Here is a 27,753-nt window from a genome sequence, read left to right on the forward strand (position 1 = left end):
AATCTTTGACACTGAACAGAAAGTAATCTTCGACACTGCCATTGCTTAACCTACGGGAGAGAGCACTAAAATGGCTGACAATCAGGAACTGTTCTGTTGCTCCGTCTGTCTGGATCTACTGAAGGATCCGGTGACTACTGCCTGTGGACACAGTTACTGTACGGGCTGTATTAAAGAAAGCTGGGATCAGGATCGTCTGAAAGGTGTCTACAGCTGTCCACAGTGCAGACAGACCTTTACCCCAAGACCTGTACTGAAGAGAAACATCGTGCTGGCTGAAGTGGTGGAGAAACTGAAGAAGACAGGACTCCAGGCTGCTCCCCCTCCTGCTCTGTGCTATGCTGGACCTGGAGATGTAGCGTGTGATTTCTGCACTGGGGCCAGAAAGCAGAAAGCCCTCATGTCCTGTCTGGTGTGTCTGGCCTCTTACTGTGAGACTCACATCCAACCTCACTATGAATTTCCTGCTTTCAAGAAGCACAAGCTGGTCAAAGCCACCGCACAACTACAGGAGAAGATCTGCTCTCATCATGACAAACTGCTGGAGGTTTACTGTCGTACCGATAAGCAGTGTATCTGTCTGCTGTGTACAATGGATGAACATAAAGGCCATGATACAGTGTCAGCTGCAGCAGAGAGGACAGAGAAACAGGTAAGACCAGAACAACTTGATGGTGACTGTTTGATAAACAAAGAATTAAAGATACAGTAGGAACTAAGACTGTTCGAATGTGAGATAATTCAAATGAAATCGATCCACGGCAGAACAAATATGAACAGAAACCTTGATTATATAGATATTTTAACCCAGATTCTCCAAATGTATCATCATTTTCTAAAGTCAAACACCATTATCATTTGTTATTAAACCCCCAATCAGCTCCCCTAATTTGTGTCATGTTAAAACGATAATAATTCACATAGCAACATAATATAATTTCACACAAACACTTCCACTTTAATCTCTATCTTCTATGTGCCATATGTCACATGACTATACTATTGAGCTACTGGACAAATAAAGTTTGATATCTCATTGAAGAGTGATTCTCCACAGAGGCAGCTGGGGATGAGCCAGCAGAAGGTCCAGCAGAGATTCCAGGAGAGAGAGAAGGAGCTGAAAGAGCTCCAACAGGCTGTGGAGTCTCTCAAGGTGAGTGTTGTTGACCAGAGGAGACACACCATTTCACCTGTCTCCTCCAGTCAAAGAGAGAGAGAGGGGCCCCTCTTCAATCCCACTGACCACACTATGTCTGGACCCCTTTCAGAGAATAGACTGCTTAATATAACCAACAGGATATGAACCCATATGAGCCCAGGTCTACCGTAGAAACCAACGTCTTGACCATTACACAAAGAGGACATTCCCAATTGGGCCGACACTGTTTTTAAAGTCGCAGGCGGGGCTACCTCATCACATAACCTTGAGTAACCATGACCGACTCCTGTCCCCTATACATTAACATGGAGTTCTCTCTCTCTCTCTCTCTCTCTCTCTCTCTCTCTCTCTCTCTCTCTCTCTCTCTCTCTCTCTCTCTCTCTCTCTCTCTCTCTCTCTCTCTCTCTCTCTCTCTCTCTCTCTCTCTCTCTCTCTCTCTCTCTCTCTCTCTCTCTCTCTCTCTCTCTCTCTCTCTCTCTCTCTCTCTCTCTCTCTCTCATGTTCAATTCAAAGGGCTTTATTTCCATGGGAAACATATGTTTACATTGCCAAAGCAAGATAAATAGATAATATATATAAGTGAAATAAACAATCATGAACAGTAAGCCTTACACTAAAAAAGTTTAAAAGTAATAGAGACATTTCAAATGTTATAATTCAAGTGCAAACAGAGTGAGCCGTGCACCAGACCGAGTTCTGGAGGTGAAATGGAAATGAATGAGGGAGAGTTAAGTGAGGTAAAGACCTCAGAACCAGAGTCTGGAATCAATGGACATGATAAAGAAGATTCTGGTGGAGTAGGAGTTACATTGTTGGAGAAAGTGGATCCATACCTTTTGGCAGATCCATTTGTGGTTTCAGGGTGGGTGGTAAAGGAGTTGGGTGCAGTTGAATCAGTGAAGGTAACCTAGGTAACCTGTAGTGGAATTCTGATATTTGTTTGTTTCTTCTGACCAGAGGAAGTGGGCGCTCCGTGTCACGTAACTTGGGTCAAGATCTGTTTCTTGCTTTGCTCTCAGGAACAGGACACCATTGAAATGAATGATTTCTGGGGTAGCGTTAAGTGTGGAGGTGGAACAATTGATGGTGGGCGTGGTGAAACAGAGGAGTCACTGTCAGTCCTTTTGAGTTTTGAGTCTTTACCCGACAAAGTCATGTTAGGATATATCAGTTATCCTGTTAGAGTCTTTGTGCCGAAACCACTGAGCTGTTTCAAATCAAATCAAAGTTTATTTGTCACGTGCACCGAATACAACAGGTGTCGACCTTACAGTGAAATGCTTACTTACGAGCCCCTAACTAACAGTGCAGTTTTAAAAAATATGGATAAGAATAAGAGATAACAGTAACAAGTAAAAAAGAGCAGCAGTAAAAAATAACAATATATACAGGGGGGTGCCGGTACAGAGTCAATGTGCGGGGGCACCGGTCAGTTGAAGTTGTATGTACATGTAGGTAGAGTTAATTAAAGTGACTATGCATTGATGACAACAGAGAGTGGCAGTGGTGTGGAGAGGGGAGGGGAAGGGCAATGTGAATAGTCTGGGTAGCCATTTGACTAGATGTTCAGGAGTCTTATGGCTTAGGGGTAGAAGCTGTTTATAACCCTCTTTGACCTAGAATTGGCTCTCCAGGACCGCTTGCCGTGTGGTAGCAGATAGCATGTACATGTAGGTATGGTTAAAGTGACTATTTATATATGATAAAAAGAGAGTAGCGGTAGCGTAAAAGAGGGGTTGTCGGGTGGTGGGTGGTGGGTGGTGGGTGGCGGATGGCGGGACACAATGCAGATAGTCCGGGTAGCCAATGTGCAGGGCACCGGTTAGTCGGGCTAATTGAGGTAGTATGTACATGGATGTATAGTTAAAGTGACTATGCATATGTGATAAACAGAGAGTAGCAGCAGCGTAAAAGAGGGGTTGGGGGGGGGAACACAATGTAAATATTCCAGGTAGCCATTTGATTACCTGTTCAGGAGTCTTATGTCTTTGGGGTAAAAACTGTTGAGAGGCCTTTTGATCCTAGACTTGACGCTTCGGTACCGCTTGCCACGTGGTAGTAGAGAGAGCGATCTATGGCTGGGGTGACTGGGGTCATTAACAATTCTTAGGGCCTTCCTCTGACACCGCCTGGTGTAAAAGTCCTGGATGGCAGGCAGCTTAGCCCCAGTGATGCCTTGCGGTCGGAGGCCGAGCAGTTGCCGTATCAGGCAGTGATGCAACCGGTCAGGATGCTCTTGATGTTGCAGCTGTAGAACCTTTTGAGGATCTGAGGACCCATGACAAATCTTTTTAGTTTCCTGAGGGGGAATAGGCTTTGACGTGCCCTCTTCACTGTCTTGGTGTGTTTGGACCATTTTAATTTGTTGGTGATGTGGAAACCAAGAAACCTGAAGCTCTCAAACAGGTCCACTACATCCCCTTTGATGAGAATGGGGGCGTGCTCTGTCCTCTTATTCCTGTATTCCACAATCATCTCATTTGTCTTGGTTACATTGAGGGATAGGTTATTATTCTGGCACCACCCAGGTCTCTGACCTCCTCCCTGTGGGCTGTCTCATCATTGTCCGTGATCAGGCCTACCACTGTTGTGTCATCTGCAAACTTAATGATGGTGTTGGAGTCGTGCCTAGCCACACAGTCGTGGGTGAACAGGGAGTACAGGAGGGGACTGAGCACGCACCCCTGAGGGTCTCCAGTGTTGAGGATCAGCGTGGCAGATGTATTGTCAGGAAGTTCAGGATCCAGTTGCAGAGGGAGGTGTTTAGTCCCAGGATCCTTAGCTTAGTGGTGAGCTTTGAGGGTACTATGGTGCTGAATGCTGAGCTGTAGTCAATGAACAGCATTCTCACATAGGTGTTCCTTGAGTCCAGGTGGGAAAGGGCAGTGTGGAGTGCAATAGAGATTGCTTCATCTGTGGATCTGTTTGGGTGGTATGCAAATTGGAGTGGGTCTATGGTTTCTGGGATAATGGTGTTGATGTGAGCCATTACCAGCCTTTCAAAGCACTTCATGGCTACAGAAGTGAGTGCTACGGGTCTGTAGTCATTTAGGCAGGTTGCCTTTGTGTTCTTGGGCACAGGGACTATGGTGGTCTGCTTGAAGCATGTTGGTATTACAGACTCAATCAGGGACATGTTGAAAATGTCAGTGAAGACACCTGCCAGATGGTCAGCAAATGCATGGAGCACACATCCTGGTAATCCATCTGGCCCCGCAGCCTTGTGAATGTTGACCTGTTTAAAGGTCTTACTCACGTCGGCTATGGAGAGAGTGATCACACTGTTGTCTGGAACAGCTGATGCTGTCATACATGCCTCAGTGTTGCTTGCCTCGAAAAGAGCATAGAAGTGATTTAACTCGTCTGGTATGCTCGTGTCACTGGGCAGCATGCGGCTGTGCTTCTCTTTGTAGTCCGTAATAGGTTGCAAGCCCTGCCACATAAGATGAGCGTCGGAGCCGATGTGGTACGATTCAATATTAGCCCTGTATTGACGCTTTGCCTGTTTGGTGGTTCGTCGGAGGGCATAGCAGGATTTCTCATAAGCTTCCGGGTTAGAGTTCCGCACCTTGGACGCGTCAGCTCTACCCTTTAGCTCAGTGCGAATGTTGTCTGTAATCCATGGCTTCTGGTTGGGGTATGTACGTACAGTCACTGTGGGGACGACGTCCTCAATGCACTTATTGAAAAAGTAAATGACTGATGTGGTGTACTCCTCAATGCCATCGGGAGAATTCCTGAACATGTTCCAGTCTGTGATAACAAACCAGTCCTGTAGTTTAGCATCTGCTTCAAATGGCCACTTTTAAATTGATCTAGTCACTGGTGCTTCCTGCTTTAATTTTTGCAGGAGGATAGAATTGTGGTCAGATTGACCAAATGGTGGGCAAGGGATAGCCTTGTACATGTCTCTGTGTGTGGAGTACAGGTGATCTAGACTTTTTATCCCTCTGGATGCACATTTAACATGTTGATAGAAATGAGGTAGAACTGATTTAAGTTTCCTTGCATTAAAGTTTAGCCCACTAGGAGCACCGCCTCTGGGTGAGTGGTTTCCTGTTTGCTATTTTCTTATACAGCTGACTGAGTGCGGTCTTAGTGCCAGCATCCGTCTGGGGTGGAAAATAAACAGCCACGAAAAGTATAGATGAAAACTATCTTTGCAAATAGTGTGGTCTGCAGTTTGTCATAAGATACTCTGCTTCAGGCGAGCAAAATCTAGAGACTTCCTTAGATTTTTCGTGCACCAGCTGTTGTTTACAAATATGCCACCGTAAACATTATGTACAAAATATGTACAAATGAAGCGAAATAAAACACATAATAGCACCATTGGTCGGGCGCCCGTAAAACTCCTGCCATTTCTTCCGGCGCCATTTTAGGTGCAGCGTTTATGGTCATGTTGCTGCAGTTTGTAGCTATCGGAGATTCCAATATGTGGGAAGTGTGCAGGAGGGCGGGCGGGCCATTTGTGCTCAAGGCGGGCGGGCCATTTACTTAGTTAAACTTGAAAGGGAATACAATTCTCTCACCTCAAAGGTTTAACATCACATTACATCATTTCACAAATAGTTTCATCTTTACTCATTCATTTCATACAATAATTAGATGTAAACCTCATAATTGAGAAATGTACACATTCAGATATATAGTTGTGTGTTTCCTGTCCTCTCTGAGGTCACCAAATGAAACACACTCATTATACCCGTCAATACCCGACAATTCCCACATTCTTATGAGTGGATTTTTTTTTTCAAATTCCCATTTTGGGAATTTAGGAGTTCGCCATGTGAAATCCTTTGTTCTCTCTGTGTCTCTCTTTCTGCATGACCAGGGGTAGAGAGTCTCCGCCAGGAATTTATGTCCCGAGATAACAGAACCTGGGTGTAGGAGAGAGTGAGAGAGAGGGCGAAGCCATGATCTATACCCAGAAAGGGCCACGTCATGATACCTACTATTGGAGGTATAATGAATTGAGTGAATGGGTGTAATAGTGAGTTTCTGCTGGGTCCCAGCACATTTGGGTGTGTTTGGGTGTTTGAGCTTTAAAACAAGATATAATTGTTATTAATGTTCCACTGGGTAGAGGTGAAGCCAAATGTAAGATCAGAGCCATTTCGATAGATGTGTAGCAGAAGAGATGGGACTGAGCACAAGGGACAACATTTATATGCCCTCCAAAAGAAAGGTCGGTGGACCAAGATTCATAGGTCAGATTAGGAAGGAAGAGATGATGTTTACTCGATTGTGTTTAGGACATTGTACATTGAACTGGTCATTACATCTGGTTGGCAGCATGTGAATGTTCTGTGTCTGGAGGGGATTGTCAATGAAACGGTGGAGCATGTGTTGTTATATTGTTGTAAGTATGTTGAAGAGAGGGAAAGATTGAAGTGTAGGGTCATTGAGTTTGGACGGGGTTGGGGGGGTTTGGAAGGGATTTGGGGGATGGGGGAGGGTCTATTAGAAGTTAGTAGGGCTCTTTTTTAGTTTCTCAGAAGTACTGAGTAGGGTAGGAGGATTTATAAATGTTGTAAAAAACCGTGATTGAACACACTCCAGCACAGTAGGTGGCGCCATGCACCTTTAATGTTTGTTTGCAGTCCGCCATTATACCATAGAAGAAGAAGAAGTTGTGTGAGGGTTACTGTTCCTTTTTATTTGTGTATTTATTTTATTTTATTTTTGTATTTTATTTTGTGGTTCATGAGGAGGGTTACTATTCTTTTTTTGTTTGGTTCTTGCGTATTTTCCTAAATTATTTTCTCATGTTTGAGGGATTGTTTATTGGTTTCTACTGTTTATCGGTTAGAGTTGAGGGGGGAGTAGGGGAAGTTTGTTTGGGCGGCGTGATGGCTTCAACCGGGTGGAGAAGAAACGCTGTCTCTTCGGGTCCATTCTGGAGAATGTTGTGGACGAATTGTTGATCACGGTCGGCGAACAGGTGGGAGCTGAACATATACACTCTGTATCCAGAATGAACAAGGCGGTGGTTGTGGTAATGAAAAGGTGAGTCTTGTTGTTCTTTCGACACTAATCTGCCTCTGTTTATTACGTCCAAACAGATTCACAAGGAGTTGGTTTGTTTTGGTAAATTTGCAAGTGGTTTTTGTGTGCTCTCGTCTACGTGCCAAGTGCAATCCGTTAAACATGTTGTCTCTTTTTGTAGGCAAGTGTTTGTTTCTTACAAACTTCAAGGTAAAGCAGGGGGAGGGGTGGTACCCAGGGTTTGCTAGCACAGATAGTTTTCAGGGTTTTGAGTGTCGTGGAAATTTCCTGTATTACCAAATCATGAGAGAGCAAACCACACACAAGTCAGAGTTATATCATAACGTCCATATTTAATTATATACGCTTCACCATAGCCCTGTGACTCTCAGATCAATTCAGTGTCTATAAATGAATTCTCTGAGAATGCTTACAAAACAATTCTTAGTATCATTTATAGCCAAGACACACCCCTCTCAACTCACATGACAAATAACAGATCTTAGGAACATTACAAAGGAAGACTTTACTTGAGAGAGGAGTATCCCATAGCCAGACAGCATTAGCTATAAATTATCGTTCAGTTTGGTCTCCTTAAACAAAGGTCCTATCTCGTTCTTGGTACTACTTAGGACCAAAACATTACCTCATCCAATGGCATATATCAATTGTCAATTCTAGATACTCCCATGTCAAATACAACCCTCCTGGACAAGATCAGAAAAGACAGTGAGCCTCCTAGGCCATATACTAAATCAAGATAAGGGCAACCTCAGAGGGGACATGTAATAGTTACAGACACATTCCCATAAGAAGACAAGCCTGACCTCTCCCCTCTCTGGGGCCCAAGTAACTTTACCCACATAAGCATACTTATGAAAATGGATAAAACATCTTATTTATCAATGTTACCTAAATAATTCTGATTCTGCCACAACATGAGTGTGGGCCACATGGGGCATAATGCAATTGCAGACAAGCGCTACCAGCCGGCTAGGACTAGGCTGGACACATGCCATTTTTAATGACTTTTTCTGATAAAACTAGTTCATTGCATCCGCCATGGAGCCTAGTTTAATTTTATTACCATATTTATCAGTTTCACTCTGCCAGCTCCTACTAGTTGTTTTGAAAAAACAGGCCTAATTTTAGGTCATGTTTCACCCTGCCAGCTCCTATTAGTTGTTTTGAAAGAACAGGCCTTATTTTAGATCATATTTCACCCTGCCAGCTCCTATTAGTTGTATTGAAAAAATAGGCCTTATTTTAGGTGATGTCTCACCCTGCCCAGCTACTTGGTGAGGAAGCTCACTGTTCACCTGGTTACACGTTGTGTAGATGCTCAGTATTAGCAATGGTTGCCTTTCAAGTTTCGTGAATAAGGTATGTAGTACCCACATAAGACCACATGGAGGAGCAAGAGAGCTATACCCTGAACCTAACAATCAATCAATCAAATGTATTTATAAAGTCCGTTTTACATCAGCAGATGTCACAAAGTGCTGTACAGAAACTCTAACTCTAAGTACCTATTTTAGCCTAATCCCTAATTCTAGGGTAGGGTAGCCTAGAACATATTTAGAAACAATTTTTGTAATAATATTATGTTAGTAAATACCATTAGAGTACTAAATAGGATTAATTATTTTGACATTATACAACCCTCTTGGTTAGTAAATTTACCTCAACAGCCTCGGAATAGAAAAGACGATGCATCTTCCAGCCCTACAATAAATGACATCTTGCAACCCTCACGGTTAGTAAATGTACCTCAACATGCCCCTCTCTTGTGGGAGAAGGCAGAGTGCTCGCTGCCGCTGACGGCACAAGCTTTTGGCAGGGCTTGTTGAGTTGGATACTTGTGAGAGAAGGCAGAGCGGCTCGATACTGGTTGATGAATTTGACAATGAGTGTACTAGGAAAATACATTTTTGTTGTCCCGAGGTGACTGACTTAATGTTCAGGCTTATTGATAATCGTTTTAGTAATAAAGTATGACTTCAAAACATGAGCATAAAACAGGTAATATTAAACATCATTATACTACCTCACAGTAATCTGTCAAATGCTTTTTCAGTTCTTCTTCTTGCGTTAGCAGTGTGGAAGGGGACAGAACCAAGCACAGACATGAGTTTTCCTGTGAGGGGGAGAGGTGTATCTAGGGGAGAACTAAACTAAACTTCTGAAATGTCATTCTTGGTCTTAAGCGTCCATCTATTGGAATTATTTAGCAACTGCAGTAGTACTGAATAAAGTGTATATCCTTACTAAAGTAGTAATTACTCAGAATTACAAAATATAAAATGTTCTAGTTCATTATATCACTAACATGCATAAAATAACCATTTATAGCATAATAATGAAACTGACATAAACCAAAAACACCATACATTTAATTATATTTAAAAAAAATACCAGTCAAAAGTTTTGACACCTACTCATTTCACGGTTTTCCTTTATTTTTTACTTTGTAGAATATTTGTATTTCTTTATTTTTATTTAACCTTTATTTAACTAGGAAAGTCGGTTAAGAACAAACTGTTATTTACAATGACGGCCTACCCAGGTGTCGTGTCTTTGGCTATGCAGGATGAAGTGATATGACATGCTCTTCTATAAAATCATTTCTCTGTAATTACTATTACCCGATTGATCTAATCATGTAAATGTAATTAACTAGAAAGTCAGGGCACCAGGAAATAATATTTATAGAGCTGTTATCTTCTGAATAAACTCTTAAAGACCTAGTAATATTTTACATCAATAGCAGTCAATGTTAATCGTCACCTTATTTCAGTCTCACCTGAAAGTTGTAAATTCTTGGTTTTCTTCACAAACCCTGGCTAACAAGTTGAATCAGCAATACAACATTGGGTTTAATTATTTATTTACTAAATACCTAACTAATCACATAGAATTACATATACACAGAATTAATCATACCTTGATTACAAATTATGTCATAAAGGAAAATGTTCCTAGCAGACGGAACAGATATGACAGCTGGTTACACAAAGAAAAAGGGTTGGGTTTGAGTGAAAGAGCGGGAAGACTGAAGAACAAAGGGAGAAGCGATGTCACTATCGGGCCGTAGGCAGCTACTCTATCGTAAATACAGAATCTTATGCATTCTAAATTACCGCCCATTTGGAAAAGGAAAATGCAATAAATATTTACTCTGAGCTGCGCTTCAATAGGTTGGTGGTAGATGGAAGGCTGTGTTTCCCAACAGAGTCCTTTGTCCTTTGAAGAGTGTCTCTGGTGGTGAACGGGATACGTTGTAGTGTTGTCCTTATGTGGTAGACGGGATACTCTGTATTTCCTCTCCTAGCCCACATTTATGCGGCCGCTGCTAACTCAACGGCTAGGAGGTATCACTTCTGTAGCAAATAAGAGCTCAAAGTTCATACCATTCGCAACCAAAGCTCACGCTGAGGTTGGCTTCATTCTGTAGTTATTATCTGAATCCTTCTGACATCGGACCGTCATCTTAATGTACAGGAGGTTACAGGAGGTGTCGTGGAAATTTCCTCTATTTACCAAATCATGGGAGCAAACCACACACACACGTCAGAGTTAGTTATAAAAGTCCATCTTTAATTATATGAGCTCTTATCACAATCCTGTGACTCTCAGATAATTCAGTGTCTCCCAGTGAATCCTCTGAGAGTCCCCTTACAATGCAACTGAGTTCCTTTAATAGCAAAGACACACATAGTCAGACAGCATAGACATAACTCATCGTTCAGCTTTGTCTCCTTTCTCAAACCCCAGAACCATAAACCAACCCTCCATATCAACAGGCATATATCAAATTGTCATTTAGATACAACCAACTCAAAATACAACAAATCCTGGACAAGCTCACGGAGAGGAGAATGATTCCAGACACTGCCATCTCCGATGGGAAAACTAGGGAGTGAACTGGCACACACACAGTGGGGCAAAAGACATGTTTACACATGATGACACTTTGACCTCTCCCCTCTCAGCGGCCATGCAACTTAGTCTTGACATAGAACAGATACTGCAATCCTGCCCACAGTATTATACAAAAATACCATTCTGATGAGAATTAACTTACACACATTTGATAAATATAAAACATCTTACATATGTTACCAACAAATTCTGATTATCCCACGACAGAGGTTACATTTTCGTCAAGGGCTTATATAGTGGAGGGAGAAGGGTGTGTTTCATAGTTTATAACCCGTGTCTCTTCACAGGGACGGGCCACTGATTGAGCAGAGCTCTAATCTTATGAAAACCCAATTCTCTCATTTGGAAGCTAAAATAATAAGCTAACTATAATGTGTAGACTTTCCCAGATACAGTTTATCTCGTCCTGTCATCAGTCATAATGTCTCAGATGACAGCCGAACTGACATCATACTCATTAAGTACCAACGGATATTTTTAACTGGTTCCATTACCGAAATATGGTTCCTTTCCCTCCACTTGTTTGATGTTCCCAGACTCTCTGTTTAACAAAGGCTATTCAAAAGTCCCTCTGTAGAGTCAGAGAGAGAGGGAAGGGAGAAAGGTATTTATGGGGGGGTCATAAACCTTACCCACAGGCCAACATCATGACACAGGCCAAACTTGGACTATGATGGGCCAATTGTGTGCTGCCTTATGGGACTCCCAATCAGGCCTTCATGAGTTTTACAAAATTATCAATATTGTTAAGATGTTTCAGGAGGTATGGGGGCTCAGGGGGGCTGTCTGTACGGCTGGAGAGGAGGGGTTGGATGTACGGTTGGAATGTGGTGCTGGATGGTGTATTATACTGTGGTGTTGGGTACTGTATAATGTGATTGTGTGGAGGTTGAGGTGGCACGCAATGTGTTATTAGGAGGGGGTGGTGTTAGTGTAATGAGGATGGCTCATATAAGTAAGATAAGTCAGTCGCTGTCTCTCTCTATCTCTTAACAGCACTCTGCACAGGCAGCAGTGGAGGACAGTGATAATATATTTACTGAGCTGATCTGCTCCATTGAGAGAAGGCGCTCTGAGGTAAAGAAGCTGATCAGAGCCCAAGAGAAGGCTCAAGTGAGTCAAGCTGAAGGACTCCTGGAGCAACTGAAGCAGGAGATCGCTGAGCTGAGGAAGAGAAGCACTGAGCTGGAGCAGCTCTCACACACAGAGGATCACATCCATTTCCTCCAGGTAACTAAACTGCCTTGATACATGAGATATGAAATTTTAACTCAACGTGACACTCAATAATTTGGTTCTGTTCTCTCTCTGTCTCTCTCTCTGTTCCTCTCTCTCTCTCTCTCTCTCTCTCTCTCTCTCTCTCTCTCTCTGTCTCCAGAGTTATCAGTCTCTCTCCAGTATCAGTGTATCTTCAGACTTACCCAGCATCGTTGTCCATCCTCTTCAGTACTTTGGAGATGTGAGTAAGACTGTGTCTGAACTGAGAGAGAAACTAGAAGACTTCCTTAAAGGAGAATGGAACAAGATCTCCACTACAGGTGTGTTGAAAACAATAAGAACATCAACTTTCGACCATTGAAAGTTCCCTACTAGTCATATACATGTGGAATATGGTATGATGATAACATTCCCTCTCTCTGTCAATGTGTTTGTGTCTGTAGTGAATATAGTGGATGTTGTACTGCCTCCAGAGCCCAAGACCAGAGAACAGTTGTTACAATGTGAGTCTCTTTATTGTGAAGTAACTAACAGTCTCTTTTTTACTGATACTCCTAACAATCCCTCTAGAAATATATAGCAATAGTAGATCTAATCAAAGACTGGGTATCTATCTGGCTCCTCCTATTTCTCTGATTTGATTTCTGCTGTGCTCTTACACAAGACAGGGTGGATACAGTATCTGACTTAACTTTTGTTCTAACTCCCCTCATTGGTCTCTGCTCTTCTCCCAGATTCCTGTCAGCTCACACTGGACCCAAAAACAGTATACACACGCCTCTCTCTGTCTGAAGGGAACAGAAAGGTGACCTATACAGGCCAACCCCAACCATATCCTGATCATCCAGACAGATTCACCAACCATTGTCAGGTTCTGTGTAGAGAGGGTCTGTCTGGACGCTGTTACTGGGAGGTGGAGTGGAGTGGGGATGTTGATACAGCAGTCTCCTATAAAGATGTCAGCAGAACAGAGAGAGATGGTGGATTTGGAGACAATAAAAACTCCTGGAGTTTAGAGTGCTCTAGTGGTGGTTATTGTTTCATACACAATAATGTTGTGACTAAAGTATCAGGCCCTCAGTCCTCCAGAGTAGGAGTGTACCTGGATCACAAGGCAGGTACTCTGTCCTTCTACAGTGTCTCTGACACAATGACCCTCCTCCACAGAGTCCAGACCACATTCACTCAGTCCCTCTATCCTGGGTTTTATCTCTATAGTTATAATGATACTGCTGAGCTGGTTAAACTGTAGTAGGGTCCACATAGATACTAGTCATGCTGGTGGTGATGGTCCCCAGATATAGCCCCGGATGTGATGATTCATTCTGCTCTGATCTTCAGAAGATGTTATGTATTCATATTTCATAAATTGCATTGTTCATTTCCATTAATCATAATGTATGGTGTTGATGTATATTGTTGGTCATTCAGAACCATTATTTTTTCTCAATTGGGTTTGATAACAAGTTCAAACAGCTGCCATTAATACAGGTAACGAGTGGAGGACAGAGGAGCCTCTTAAAGAATAAGTTACAGGTTTGTGAGAGCCAGAAATCTTGCCTTTTTGTAGGTGACCAAATACTTATTTTCCACCATAATTTGCAAATAAATTCATTAAAAATCCTACAATGTGATTTTCTGGATTTTTTTTCTCATTTTGTCTGTCACAGTTGTACCTATGATGACAATTACAGGCCTCTCTCATCTTTTCAAGTGGGAGAACTTGCACAATTGGTGGCTGACTAAATACTTTTTTGCCCCACTGTATATATATATACTCCAACATTGACTGGTACAGTGTATGTATATTTATCTATATTTATACTCCAGGACTCCAACATTGACTGGTATTGTGTATATATATATATATATTTATACTCCAGAACTCCAACATTGCTCATCCTTATATTTTAATGTTTCTTAATTCCTTTACTTTTTACATGAGTGTGTATTGTTAGATTTTACTGCACTGTTGGAGCCAGGATCACCAAGCATTTCACTACACCAGCAATAACATCTGCTAAATATGTGTATGTGACCAATAACATCTGTTAAATATGTGTATGTGACCAATAACATCTGTTAAATATGTGTATGTGACCAATAACATCTGCTAAATATGTGTATGTGACCAATAACATCTGTTAAATATGTGTATGTGACCAATAACATCTGCTAAACATGTGTATGTGACCAATAACATCTGCTAACCATGGGTATGTGACCAATAACATCTGCTAAATATGTGTATGTGACCAATAACATCTGCTAAATATGTGTATGTGACCAATAACATCTGTTAACCATGTGTATATGACCAATAACATCTGTTAAATATGTGTATGTGACCAATAACATCTGCTAAATATGTGTATGTGACCAATAACATCTGCTAACTATGTGTATGTGACCAATAACATCTGTTAAATATGTGTATGTGACCAATAACATCTGTTAAATATGTGTATGTGACCAATAACATCTGTTAAATATGTGTATGTGACCAATACAATTGGATTTGATTGTATTTTTTAAAGTGTTACATAATTCTCAATCCGCGTTGTGTCTTGTCTAAGAACAGCCCTTAGCCGTGGTACTGTATATTAACCATATACCACACCTCCTCAGGCCTGATTGATTAATTACAACACATAAGTGTATTATGACGCATTATAAAGGTCATTAAAATAATTATATGTACTTCATATAAACTGTTACCCTTTATATATTCTAACAACTCACATGTTAAGATTAATTATGTCATTTGTTCCATGTTAAGGGCTCTAACCAAGGAACAAAACTATTTGTCTCCCTCTTGCTGTTGCATGCAGTTCCTCTCTCTTCCTCCATTCCTCTAACCCCTCCCTCCTTCTAACCCCACCCCTCTGGCAAAACCTTGAAGTCCGTCCCCCTCCTACAAACTCTCTTCTGAGGAAACAAAACTGATCTGAGTCTCTGTGTCATCTGTCTGTGTGAGAGTGAACAACCATCCAAATGGCTCATCAGGGAGTTCTGCTAGATCAGGACCAGTTATGTTGTTCTGTCTGTCTGGATCTACTGAAGGAGCCGGTGGTTATTCCCTGTGGACACAGTTACTGTAGGAGCTGTATTGAGGGCTGCTGGGATCAGGATGTTCTGAAAGTGGTCTATAGCTGTCCACAGTGCAGAGAGACCTTCACCCCAAGGCCTAATCTGAGGAAAAATAACATGTTGGCTGAGATGGTGGAGAAACTGAAGAAGACAGGACTCCAGGCTGCTCCCCCTCCTGCTCTGTGCTATGCTGGACCTGGAGATGTGGCGTGTGATTTCTGCATTGGGACCAGAAAGCAGAAAGCCCTCATGTCCTGTCTGGCATGTCTGGCCTCTTACTGTGAGACTCACCTGCAACCTCACTATGAATTTCCAGCTTTGAAGAAGCACAAGCTGGTCAAAGCCACCGCACAACTACAGGAGAAGATCTGCTCTCAACATGACAAACTGCTGGAGGTTTACTGTCGTACCGATAAGCAGTGTATCTGTTATCAGTGTGTGATGGATGAACATAAAGGCCATGATACAGTGTCAGCTGCAGCAGAGAGGACTGAGAAACAGGTAAGACCAGAAAAACTTGTTGGCGACTGTCTGGTAAACAAATAATTAAAGACACAGTTGGAACTAAGACTGTTCGAATGTGAGAGAATTCAAATCAAATTGGTCCACAAATATGAACACAAACCTTGATTATATACAGTTGAAGTTGGAAGTTTACATACACCTTAGCCAAATACATTTAAACTCAGTTTTTCACAATTCCTGACATTTAATCCTGATAAATATTCCCTGTTTTAGGTCAGTTAGGATCACCACTTTATTTTAAGAATGTGAAATGTCAGAATGATAGAGTGATTTTTTTTCCCCAGCTTTTATTTCTTTCATCACATTATCAGTGGGTCAAAAGATTACATACACTCAATTAGTATTTGGTAGTATTGCCTTTAAATTGTTTAACTTACGTCAAACGTTTCGGGCAGCCTTCCACAAGCTTCCCACAATAAGTTCGGTGAAATTTGGCTAATTCCTCCTGACAGAGCTGGTATAACTGAGTCAGGGTTGTAGGCCTCCTTGCTCCCTCACGCGTTTTCAGTTCTGCCAACAAATCTTCTATAGGATTGAGGTCAGGGCTTTGTGATGGTGACTCCAATACATTGACTTTGTTGTCCTTAAGCCATTTTACCACAACTTTGGAAGTATGCTTGGGGTCATAGTCCATTTGGAAGACCCATTTGCGACCAAGCTTTAAATTCCTGACTAATGTCTTGAGATGTTGCTTCAATATATCCACATAATTTTCCGTCCTCATGATGCCATCTATTTTGTGAAGTGCACCAGTCCCTCCTGCAGCAAAGCACCCCCACAACATGCACAACATGCTGCCACCCCTGTGCTTCACGGCTGGGATGGTGTTCTTTGGCTTGCAAGCCTACCCCTTTTTCTTCCAAATATAACGATGGTCATTATGGCCAAACAGTTCTATTTTTGTTTCATCAGACCAGAGGACATTTATCCAAAAAGTACGATCTTTGTCCCCATGTGCAATTGCAATCAATAGTGGCTTTTTTATGGCGGTTTTGGAGCAGTGGCTTCTTCCTTGCTGTGCGGCCTTCCAGGTTTTGACGACATAGGACTTGTTTTACTGTGGATATAGAAACTTTTGTACCTGTTTCCTCCAGCATCTTCACAAGGTCCTTTACTGTTGTCCTGGGATTGTTTTGCACCTTTCGCACCAAAGTACGTTCATCTCTAGGAGACAGAACGGTATGACGGCTGAGTGGTCCCATGGTGTTTATACTCGCGTACTGTATGTACAGATGAACTAGGCATTTGGAAATTGCTCCCAAGGATGAACCAGACTTTTTTTTCTGAGGTCTTGGCTGATTTCTTTTGATATTCCCATGATGTCAAGCAAAGAGGAACTGAGTTTGAAGGAAGGCCTTGCAATACATCCACAGGTACACCTCCAATTGACTCAAATGGTGTAAATTAGCCTATCAGAAGCTTCTAAAACCGTCACATCATTTTCTGGAATTTTCCAAGCTGTTTAAAGGCACAGTCAACTTAGTGTATGTAAACTTCTGACCCACTGGAATTGTGATACAGTGAAATAATCTATCTGTAAACAATTGTTGGAAAAATTACTTGTGTCATGCACAAAGTAGATGTCCTACCTGATTTGCCAAAACTATATTTTGTTAACAAGATCTTTGTGGAGTGGTTGAAAATGAGATTTAATGACTCCAACCTAAGTGTATGTAAACTTCCCACTTCAACTGGATTGTATTTATCATCATTAGTCATTTAGGTCAACATTGGATCATTCAGAGATCCTCACTGAACTTCTGGAGAGAGTTTGCTGCACTGAAAGTAAAGGGGCTGAATAATTTTGCACGCCCAATTTTTCAGTTTTTGATTTGTTAAAAAAGTTTGAAATATCCAATAAATGTCGTTCCACTTCATGATTGTGTCCCACTTGTTGTTGATTCTTCACAAAAAAATACAGTTTTATATCTTTATGTTTGAAGCCTGAAATGTGGCAAAAGGTCGCAAAGTTCAAGGGGGCCGAATACTTTCGCAAGGCACTGTATGTACAGTACCTGTGTGTAATCAAGTCTCCGTATAAATGCACTTGCACTGTGATAGTCTCAGAGGTCCGTTAAAAGCGCAGAGAGCATCATGAAGAACAAGGAACACACCAGGCAGGTCCGAGATACTGTTGTGAAGAAGTTTAAAGCCAGATTTGGATACAAAAAGATTTCCCAAGCTTTAAACATCCCAAGGAGCACTGTGCAAGCGATAATATTGAAATGGAAGGAGTATCAGACCACTGCAAATCTACCAAGACCTGGCCGTCCCTCTAAACTTTCAGCTCATACAAGGAGAAGACTGATCAGAGATGCAGCCAAGAGGCCCATGATCACTCTGGATGAACTGCAGAGATCTACAGCTGAGGTGGGAGACTCTGTCCATAGGACAACAATCAGTCGTATATTTTACAAATCTGGCCTTTATGGAAGAGTGGCAAGAAGAAAGCCATTTCTTAAAGATATCCATAAAAAGTGTCGTTTAAAGTTTGCCACAAGCCACCTGGGAGACACACCAAACATGTGGAAGAAGGTGCTCTGGTCAGATGAAACCAAAATTGAACTTTTTGGCAACAATGCAAAACGTTATGTTTGGCGTAAAAGCAACACAGCTCATCACCCTGAACACACCATCCCCACTGTCAAACATGGTGGTGGCAGCATCATGGTTTGGGCCTGCTTTTCTTCAGCAGGGACAGGGAAGATGGTTAAAATTGATGGGAAGATGGATGGAGCCAAATACAGGACCATTCTGGAAGAAAACCTGATGGAGTCTGCAAAAGACCTGAGACTGGGACGGAGATTTGTCTTCCAACAAGACAATGACCCAAAACATAAAGCAAAATCTACAATGGAATGGTTCAAAAATAAACATATCCAGGTGTTAGAATGGCCAAGTCAAAGTCCAGACCTGAATCCAATCGAGAATCTGTGGAAAGAACTGAAAACTGCTGTTCACAAATGCTCTCCATCCAACCTCACTGAGCTCGAGCTGTTTTGCAAGGAGGAATGGGAAAAAATTTCAGTCTCTCGATGTGCAAAACTGATAGAGACATACCCCAAGCGACTGACAGCTGTAATCGCAGCAAAAGGTGGCGCTACAAAGTATTAACTTAAGGGGGCTGAATAATTTTGCACGCCCAATTTTTCAGTTTTTGATTTGTTAAAAAAGTTTGAAATATCCAATAAATGTCGTTCCACTTCATGATTGTGTCCCACTTGTTGTTGATTCTTCACAAAAAAATACAGTTTTATATCTTTATGTTTGAAGCCTGAAATGTGGCAAAAGGTCGCAAAGTTCAAGGGGGCCGAATACTTTCGCAAGGCACTGTATGTTAACCGAGATTCTCCAAATGTATCACCATTTTCTAAAGTCAAACACTATTGTCAATGTGAATGTCCTTTTATGAGTCCAAGGTTCAGTCTTAATGCCTTGAAAACATGTATGCCTACCATAAAAACTAGAATCATTCACATATCAACATAATAACAATAGCAAACAGATACTTCCTCAACATTTGAATCCCATTTTCTATGGGCCCTATGTCATATTACTATACTATTGATCTACTGGACTAATAAAGCTTGATTGCTCATTGAAGAGTGATTATCCACAGAGGCAGCTGGGGATGAGTCAGCAGAAGGTCCAGCAGAGATTCCAGGAGAGAGAGAAGGAGCTGAAGGCGCTCCAACAGGCTGTGGAGTCTCTCAAGGTGAGTATTGTTGACCAGAGGAGACACACCATTTCACTTCTCTCCTCCAGTCAGAGAGAGAGAGTGGAGTCAGTCGGATCTCTGTGGGCTGTCTGGACCCCTTTCAGACAATAGACTGCTTAATGTAACCGACGGAATATGAACCCAGGTCTACTGCAGGAGAAACCAACATCTTGACCGTTACACCAAGAGGACATTCCCTATTGGACCGACACTGATTTTGAAGTCAAAGGCGGGGCTCTCTCTCTCTCTCTCTCTCTGTCTCTGTCTGTGTTTTTTTTTGGCATGGACAACATATGCTTACATTGCCAAAGCAAGTGAAATAAACAATCAGAAATGAACAGTAAACATTACACTCACAAAAGTTTCAAAGGAATGCAGACATTCAAGTGTAAACAGAATAAGCCGTGCACCAGACCGAGTTCTGGAGGTGAAATGGAAATGAATGAGGGAGAGATAAGTGAGGTAGAATGTGTGGTGGAGAGCTCAGAACCAGAGCCTGGCATCAATGGACATGATAATGAAAAATCTGGTGCAGTAGGAGTTACATTGTTGGAGAAAGTGGATCCATACCTTTTGGCAGATCCATTTGTGGTTTCAGGGTGGGTGGTAAAGGAGTTGGGTGCAGTTGAATCAGTGAAGGTAACCTAGGTAACCTGTAGTGGAATTCTGATATTTGTTTGTTTCTTCTGACCAGAGGGAGTGGGCGCTCCGTGTCACGCAACTTGGGTCAAGATCTGTTTCTTGCTTTGCTCTCAGGAACAGGACACTATTGAAATGAATGATTTCTGGGGTAGCGTTAAGTGTGGAGGTGGAGCAATTGAAGTTGAAGACTCCTGGTGTTTGATGCCCGCGGTTTGGTGCGACACAGACCCGGTGGTGAGCGTGGTGAAACAGAGGAGTCACTGTCAGTCCTTTTGAGTTTTGAGTCTTTACCCGACAAAGTCATGTTAGGATATATCAGTTATCCTGTTAGAGTCTTTGTGTTGAATCCACTGAGCTGTTTCAGGTGCAGCGTTTATGGTCATGTTGCAGCAGTTTGTAGGAGGGAGATTCCAAGATGTGGGAAGTGTGCAGGATTTCATGGAATAGAGGATTGTGTAGTTTTGGTGGATAAAGTTGTGTGTCAACTGTAGGGGTGCCCATGTTGCTGGGGATCAGAAGTGTCCAGTGAGAGATAGGCAGGTTGAGGTGGATAGAGTCAGAGTAGTGCAGAAGGTGTCGTATGCTGAGGCAGTGAAGAAAGTAGAGGAGGATGGGTCAAGGGTGAGGGATCCTGAGAGGATCCCTGTGAGTAGTAGATCTGTGCAGCACAGAGGGAGAGGCCAACGAGTGATATATGCTTCAGTAAGGTTAGCTTCTTAGCATTCATGGTTATCAACTGTACCAGATAAATGGAATGTAAAACACAGAAAATAGATGTTGTGGTGGCAGCTGCAGAGAAGTATTTGGTCATACAAGATTTGACTTCAGAAGAGTTACAGGGTGTGTTGAGTGGTGGTGTCCCGTCCTCCCAGGTCGTTGTCATGGTGCAGGAGCAGATAGGGTCAAAGTAGTGGAATGGGTTAGTGGGTTTTTAATGAGTGTAGGGTTAGTTGGAAGGGTGATTAATTTAAGAAATATGTTTTCATATCCCCTTTTCCAATTTTGTATCACAAAGTAAAGTAGATTCATATTATAGTCCAGTTGGGGGCGGTAATGCAATATATTTGATGCTACCCGCGTTAAACTTCAAAGAAGAAGAAACGTTATATTATGTCTGTGTACAGTGTTGTAACAATGTCTCTCTCTCTCATTCCATCACTTTCATGGTAGTTGGTTGTGTGGGTCTCTGGGTATGAATGGGGTGCTAACAGACAATTGTTGATGGATATTTATAGAGCTCTGATCAGGACGACAATTGATTACGGGTGTATAGTTTATGGAACAGTGGCACAGACTTGTTTTCAGAAGCTGGACAGAATCCAGTATATAGCTTTAAGGATATGTATTGGTGCATTTAAATCAACATCTGTATGTGTCTTACTAGTGGAGGCAGGTGAGATGCCTTTGGATATACGACATAATAAGTTGTCATTAGCTTATTGGGTTGAAAGGCTGTGAGGTTGAGCATCCCACTGCTACTGTTCTAGATGACTGTTGGGAATATACTAGTAGACAAGGCAGTGGTTTTGGTTGGACAGTTGGAAAGCTTGCTGATGAGAGTGGTTTGAGGGAGTTGGAGGTTGGCCCTTCTGTGGTGATAGGGGATGTTCCTCCATGGTTACTCCCAGATCCTGTTTTTGATCTAACCTTGGTAGAGAAAAAGACAGATTGGTCAGAAGTCAGTGATAAAGGGAAACTGGTTGACAATTACATTGGTAGAAGTTATGCTTTTTTACCACGTTTCACAGATGGATCCAAGGACCCAGATAGTGGAGCACAGGAGCAGACGTTTACCTTCCTGAATTTGATGTGTAGATATGTAGAAACCAGACAGTGGGAGCACAGGAGCAGACGTTTACCTTCCTGAATTTGATGTGCAGATATGTAGAAGACTAACAGATGAACTTTCAGCATACTCAGTTGAACTGTTGGTGATAATAGTTGCACTCCAGTGGGTGGAGGACGTACAACCTGTTAGAATTATAGGATGCTCAGATTCTCTGTCTGTATTGAATAGTTTATCATCTGGTTTATCTAATAGGAGTGACCTTCTATTGGAGGTATCAATGTTAATATGGAGAATTGAGAGAATGGGTGTAGTAGTGAGATTCTGCTGGGTCCCAGCACATTCAGGTGTGGAAGGATATGAAATTGTAGACCAGTTCGCTAAAAAAGCTTTGAAACAAGATATAATTGATATTAATGTTCCACTGGGTAGAGGTGAGGCCAAATGTGAGATCAGAGCCATTTTGATAGATGTGTGGCAGAAGAGATGGGGCTCTGAGCACAAGGGACAACATGTATATGCCCTCCAAAGAAAGGTCAGTGGACCAAGATTCAAAGGTTAGATTTGGAAGTTAGAGGTGATGTTTACTCAATTGTGTTTAGGACATTGTACATTGAACTGGTCATTCCATCTGGTTGGCAGCATGTGAATGGTTTGTGTCTGGAGGGTATTTGTCAATGAAACAGTGGAGCTTGTGTTGTTATATGAGAGAGGCCTGTAATTTCCATCATAGGTACACTTCAACTATGATGGAAAAAATGTGAGAAAAAAAATCAGAAAATCACATTGTAGGATTTTTTATGAATTTATTTGCAAATTATGGTGGAAAATAAGTATTTGGTCACCTACAAACAAGCAGGATATCTGGCTCTCACAGACTTGTAACTTCTTCTTTAAGAGGCTCCTCTGTCCTCCACTCGTTACCTGTATTAATGGCACCTGTTTGAACTTGTTATCAGTATAAAAGACACCTGTCCACAACCTCAAACAGTCACACCCCAAACTCCATTATGGCCAAGACCAAAGAGCTGTCAAAGGACACCAGAAACAAAATTGTAGACCTGCACCAGGCTGGGAAGACTGAATCTGCAATAGGTAAGCAGCTTGGTTTGAAGAAATCAACTGTGGGAGCAATTATTAGGAAATGGAAGACATACAAGACCACTGATAATCTCCCTCGATCTGGGGCTCCACTCAAGATCTCACCCCGTGGGGTCAAAATGATCACAAGAACGGTGAGCAAAAATCCCAGAACCACACAGGGGGACCTAGTGAATGACCTGCAGAGAGCTGGGACCAAAGTAACAAAGCCTACCATCAGTAACACACTACGCCGCCAGGGACTCAAATCCTGCAGTGCCAGAAGTGTCCGCCTGCATAAGCCAGTACATGTCCATGCCCGTCTGAAGTTTGCTAGAGAGCATTTGGATGATCCAGAAGAAGATTGGGAGAATGTCATATGGTCAGATGAAACCAAAATATAACTTTTTGGTAAAAACTCAAGACATCGTGTTTGGAGGACAAAGAATGCTGAGTTGCATCCAAAGAACACCATACCTACTGTGAAGCATGGGGGTGAAAACATCATGCTTTGGGGCTGTTTTTCTGCAAAGGGACCAGGACGACTGATCCGTGTAAAGGAAAGAATGAATGGGGCCATGTATCGTGAGATTTTGAGTGAAAACCTCCTTCCATCAGCAAGGGCATTGAATATGAAAAGTGGCTGGGTCTTTCAGCATGACAATGATCCCAAACACACCGCCCGGGCAACAAAGGAGTGGCTTCGTAAGAAGCATTTCAAGGTCCTGGAGTGGCCTAGCCAGTCTCCAGATCTCAACCCCATAGAAAATCTTTGGAAGGAGTTGAAAGTCTGTGTTGCCTAGCAACAGCCCCAACACATCACTGCTCTAGAGGAGATCTGCATGGACGACTGGGCCAAAATACCAGCAACAGTGTGTGAAAACCTTGTGAAGACTTACAGAAAACGTTTGACCTCTGTTATTGCCAACAAAGGGTATATAACAAAGTATTGAGATAAACTTTTGTTATTGACCAAGTACTCATTTTCCACCATAATTTGCAAATTATTCATTAAAAATCCTACAATGTGATTTTCTGGATATTTTTTTTTCTCATTTTGTCTGTCATAGTTGAAGTGTACATATGATGAAAATTACAGGCCTCTCTCATCTTTTTAAGTGGGAGAACTTGCACAATTGGTGACTGACTAAATACTTTTTGCCCCACTGTATGATGAACAGAGAGTAGCAGAAGCTTAAATAGAGGGCTTGGCGGGTGTTTGGACACAATGCAGATAGCCCGGTTAGCCAATGTGCGGGAGCACTGGTTGGTCGGGAGGAGGGGACTGAGCAATAACCCCTTGGGAGCTCCAGCGTTGAGGATCAGTGTTTCAGATGTGTTGCTACCTACCCTCACCACCTGGGGGCGGCCTGTCAGGAAGTCCAGGATCCAGTTGCAGAGGGAGGTGTTTAGTCCCAGGATCCTTAGCTTAGTGGTGAGCTTTGAGGGTACTATGGTGCTGAATGCTGAGCTGTAGTCAATGAACAGCATTCTCACATAGGTGTTCCTTGAGTCCAGGTGGGGAAGGGCAGTGTGGAGTGCAATAGAGATTGCATCATCTGTGGATCTGTTTGGGTGGTATGCAAATTGGAGTGGGTCTTGGGTTTCTGGGATAATGGTGTTGATGTGAACCCTTACCAGCCTTTCAAAGCACTTCATGGCTACGGACGTGAGTGCTACGGGTCTGTAGTCATTTAGGCAGGGTGCCTTTGTGTTCTTGGGCACAGGGACTGTGGTGGTCTGCTTGAAGCATGTTGGTATTACAGACTCAATCAGGGACATGTTGAAAATGTCAGTGAAGACACCTGCTAGTTGGTCAGCACATGCCTGGAGCACACGTCCTGTGTGGAGATGTTTCAGGAGGTATGGGGGCTCAGGGGGGCTGTCTGTACGGCTGAAGAGGAGGGGTTGGATGTACGGTTGGAATGTGGAGCTGGATGCTGTATTGTACTGTGGTGTTGGGTACTGTATAATGTGATTGTGTGGAGGTTGTGGTGGCACGCAATGTGTTTTTAGGAGGGGGGGGGGATGTTAGTGTAATGAGGATGGCTCATATAAGTAAGATAAGTCAGTCTCTGTCTCTCTCTCTCTCTCTCTCTCTCTCTCTTAACAGCACTTTGCACAGGCAGCAGTGGAGGACAGTGATTATATATTTACTGAGCTGATCTGCTCCATTGAGAGAAGGCGCTCTGAGGTGAAGAAGCTGATCAGAGCCCAAGAGAAGGCTCAAGTGAGTCAAGCTGAAGGACTCCTGGAGCAACTGAAGCAGGAGATCGCTGAGCTGAGGAAGAGAAGCACTGAGCTGGAGCAGCTCTCACACACAGAGGATCACATCCATTTCCTGCAGGTATCTAAACTGCCATGTTACATTTGATATGAAATTAGACGTTTCAATCATTTGGTTCTGTTCTCTGTCTGTCTCTCTCTCTGTTCCTCTCTCTCTCTCTCTCTCTCTCTCTCTCTCTCTCTCTCTCTCTCTCTCTCTCTCTCTCTCTGTCCCCAGAGTTTTCAGTCTATCTCCAGTATCAGTGTATCTTCAGACTTACCCAGCATCGTTGTCCATCCTCTTCAGTACTTTGGAGATGTGAGTAAGACTGTGTCTGAACTGAGAGAGAAACTAGACAACTTCCTTAAAGGAGAATGGACCAAGATCTCCACTACAGGTATGTTGAAAACAATAAGGACATCAACTTTAGACCATTGAAAATTCCCTACTAGTCATATACATGTGGAATATGATATGATGATAACATTCCCTCTCTCTGTCAATGTGTTTGTGTGTCTGTAGAATATAGTGGATGTTGTACTGCCTCCAGAGCCCAAGACCAGAGAACAGTTGTTACAATGTGAGTCTCTTTATTGTGAAGTAACTAACAGTCTCTTTTTTACTGAGACTCCCAACAATCCCTCTAGAAATATATAGCAATAGTAGATCGAATCAAAGACTGGGTATCTATCTGACTCCTCATAGTTCTCTGATTTGATCGCTGTTATGCTCTAATCAAAGACAGGGTAGATACAGTATCTGACTTAACTTATTGTTCTAACACGCCTCATTGGTCTCTGCTCTGCTCTTCTCCCAGATTCCTGTCAGCTCACACTGGACCCAAACACAGCACACACAACCCTCTCTCTGTCTAAAGGGAACAGAAAGGTGACCTGTACAGGCCAAGTCCAACCATATCCTGATCATCCAGACAGATTCACCAACCATTGTCAGGTTCTGAGTAGAGAGGGTCTGTCTGGACGCTGTTACTGGGAGGTGGAGTGGAGTGGTTATGTTTATACAGCAGTCTCATATAAAGACATCAGCAGAACACGGATAGGTAATATATTTGGATACAATAACAAGTCCTGGAGTTTACAGTGCTCTAGTGTTGGTGATTGTTTCATACACAATAATGTTGTGACTAAAGTAACAGGCCCTCAGTCCTCCAGAGTAGGAGTGTACCTGGATCACAAGGCAGGTACTCTGTCCTTCTTCAGTGTCTCTGACACAATGACCCTACTCCACAGAGTCCGGACCACATTCACTCAGCCCCTCTATCCTGGAATTTGGCTCTATACTTATAATGATACTGCTGAGCTGGTTAAACTGTAGTAGGGTCCACGTAGGTACTAGTCATGCTGGTGTAGTCTATAGCTGAGCTGGTTAAACTGTAGTTGGGTCCACATAGATACTAGTCATGCTGGTGGTGATGGCCCCCAGATATAATGGTCTGTTTATCTGTACAATAATTTGTCTGACTGTATAGTTGAATTAAAATGTAATTTACTTATTTTTTTATTAAATACAATGTTTTAATTTTGTACATTTCCATGAATCATGATGTATGGTGTTGATGTATATTGTTTGTCATTCAGAACCATTGATATGTTTTCTCAATTGGTTCTCTGTCTCTTTGTAATTCTCCTCAGTAGCATTGAACAGGTACTATCACTTACTAACTAACTAAACTATATGGAATGGACACAGATTAATCCTAGTCCTGGACTAAAAAGTATGTTCAATGTAGATGTCCTGGAAACTGGCCCTAAATTTGTCATCTTTCATCCTCCCATACTGCTTAGTCAAGCAATATTAAACCTGTCCAGCAGGTGGTGGTATTGACCAAACAATAAAACCAGCAGCTATCTTGACTTGCCTCTCAGTGTATCAGTAATGTTCAGAATAGTACTTTAATATCATTGGAGATTGATGGTCTTTTTAATCCACTATCCAGAGTCAGGAACAGATGAAGTTGGGTCTGCTACTGTTCAGTGATTAAATATGACTTATGGTGATGGGAAATAAAAAATACAACACTAAACTTCATCTAGTAATAGTTTTCCTTTGTTATTTATTCCAAGGTGTCTTTAACTTGTAGATGGATTGTGTGGAGGTGAGCTAGTGGTGTGGCTGATCGAATAGAATGAAAAGGGAGGATGGGAGGGGAAATGGGCAGATATATCAGACAGATGAGGGAGAGAAAGATTTTCATCCAGGAGTTAGTGTCTCTGTTCCAAATAGCTCCCTATTCCCTGCGTAGTGCACTAGGCTTTATTAGACCTGATCTAAAGTAGTGTTCTAGATGTTAGATTGTTTCTCCCTGTCATAACAACATG

The 27,753-nt window shown here is 42.3% G+C and overlaps 2 protein-coding genes across 2 annotated transcripts; both read left to right on the forward strand.

Annotated features, from left to right (window-relative positions):
- On the forward strand, positions 1-13,917 carry LOC110521270 (tripartite motif-containing protein 16). The gene is made up of 6 exons (XM_021598726.2): positions 1-652; positions 1,058-1,153; positions 12,086-12,319; positions 12,468-12,627; positions 12,751-12,810; positions 13,042-13,917. The coding sequence occupies exons 1-6, from the start codon at positions 71-73 to the stop codon at positions 13,557-13,559; spliced, it is 1,650 nt and encodes a 549-aa protein (XP_021454401.2). The 5' UTR covers positions 1-70; the 3' UTR covers positions 13,560-13,917.
- Positions 13,918-15,244: 1,327 nt separating this feature from the next.
- Positions 15,245-27,458, forward strand: LOC110521273 (tripartite motif-containing protein 16). The gene is made up of 6 exons (XM_021598727.2): positions 15,245-15,898; positions 19,542-19,637; positions 25,262-25,495; positions 25,652-25,811; positions 25,935-25,994; positions 26,232-27,458. The coding sequence occupies exons 1-6, from the start codon at positions 15,302-15,304 to the stop codon at positions 26,747-26,749; spliced, it is 1,665 nt and encodes a 554-aa protein (XP_021454402.2). The 5' UTR covers positions 15,245-15,301; the 3' UTR covers positions 26,750-27,458.
- The last annotated feature ends 295 nt before the right edge of the window (positions 27,459-27,753 follow it).

The sequence above is a fragment of the Oncorhynchus mykiss genome, chromosome 30 (genome assembly GCF_013265735.2).
Source record: "Oncorhynchus mykiss isolate Arlee chromosome 30, USDA_OmykA_1.1, whole genome shotgun sequence".
NCBI lineage: Eukaryota > Metazoa > Chordata > Actinopteri > Salmoniformes > Salmonidae > Oncorhynchus > Oncorhynchus mykiss.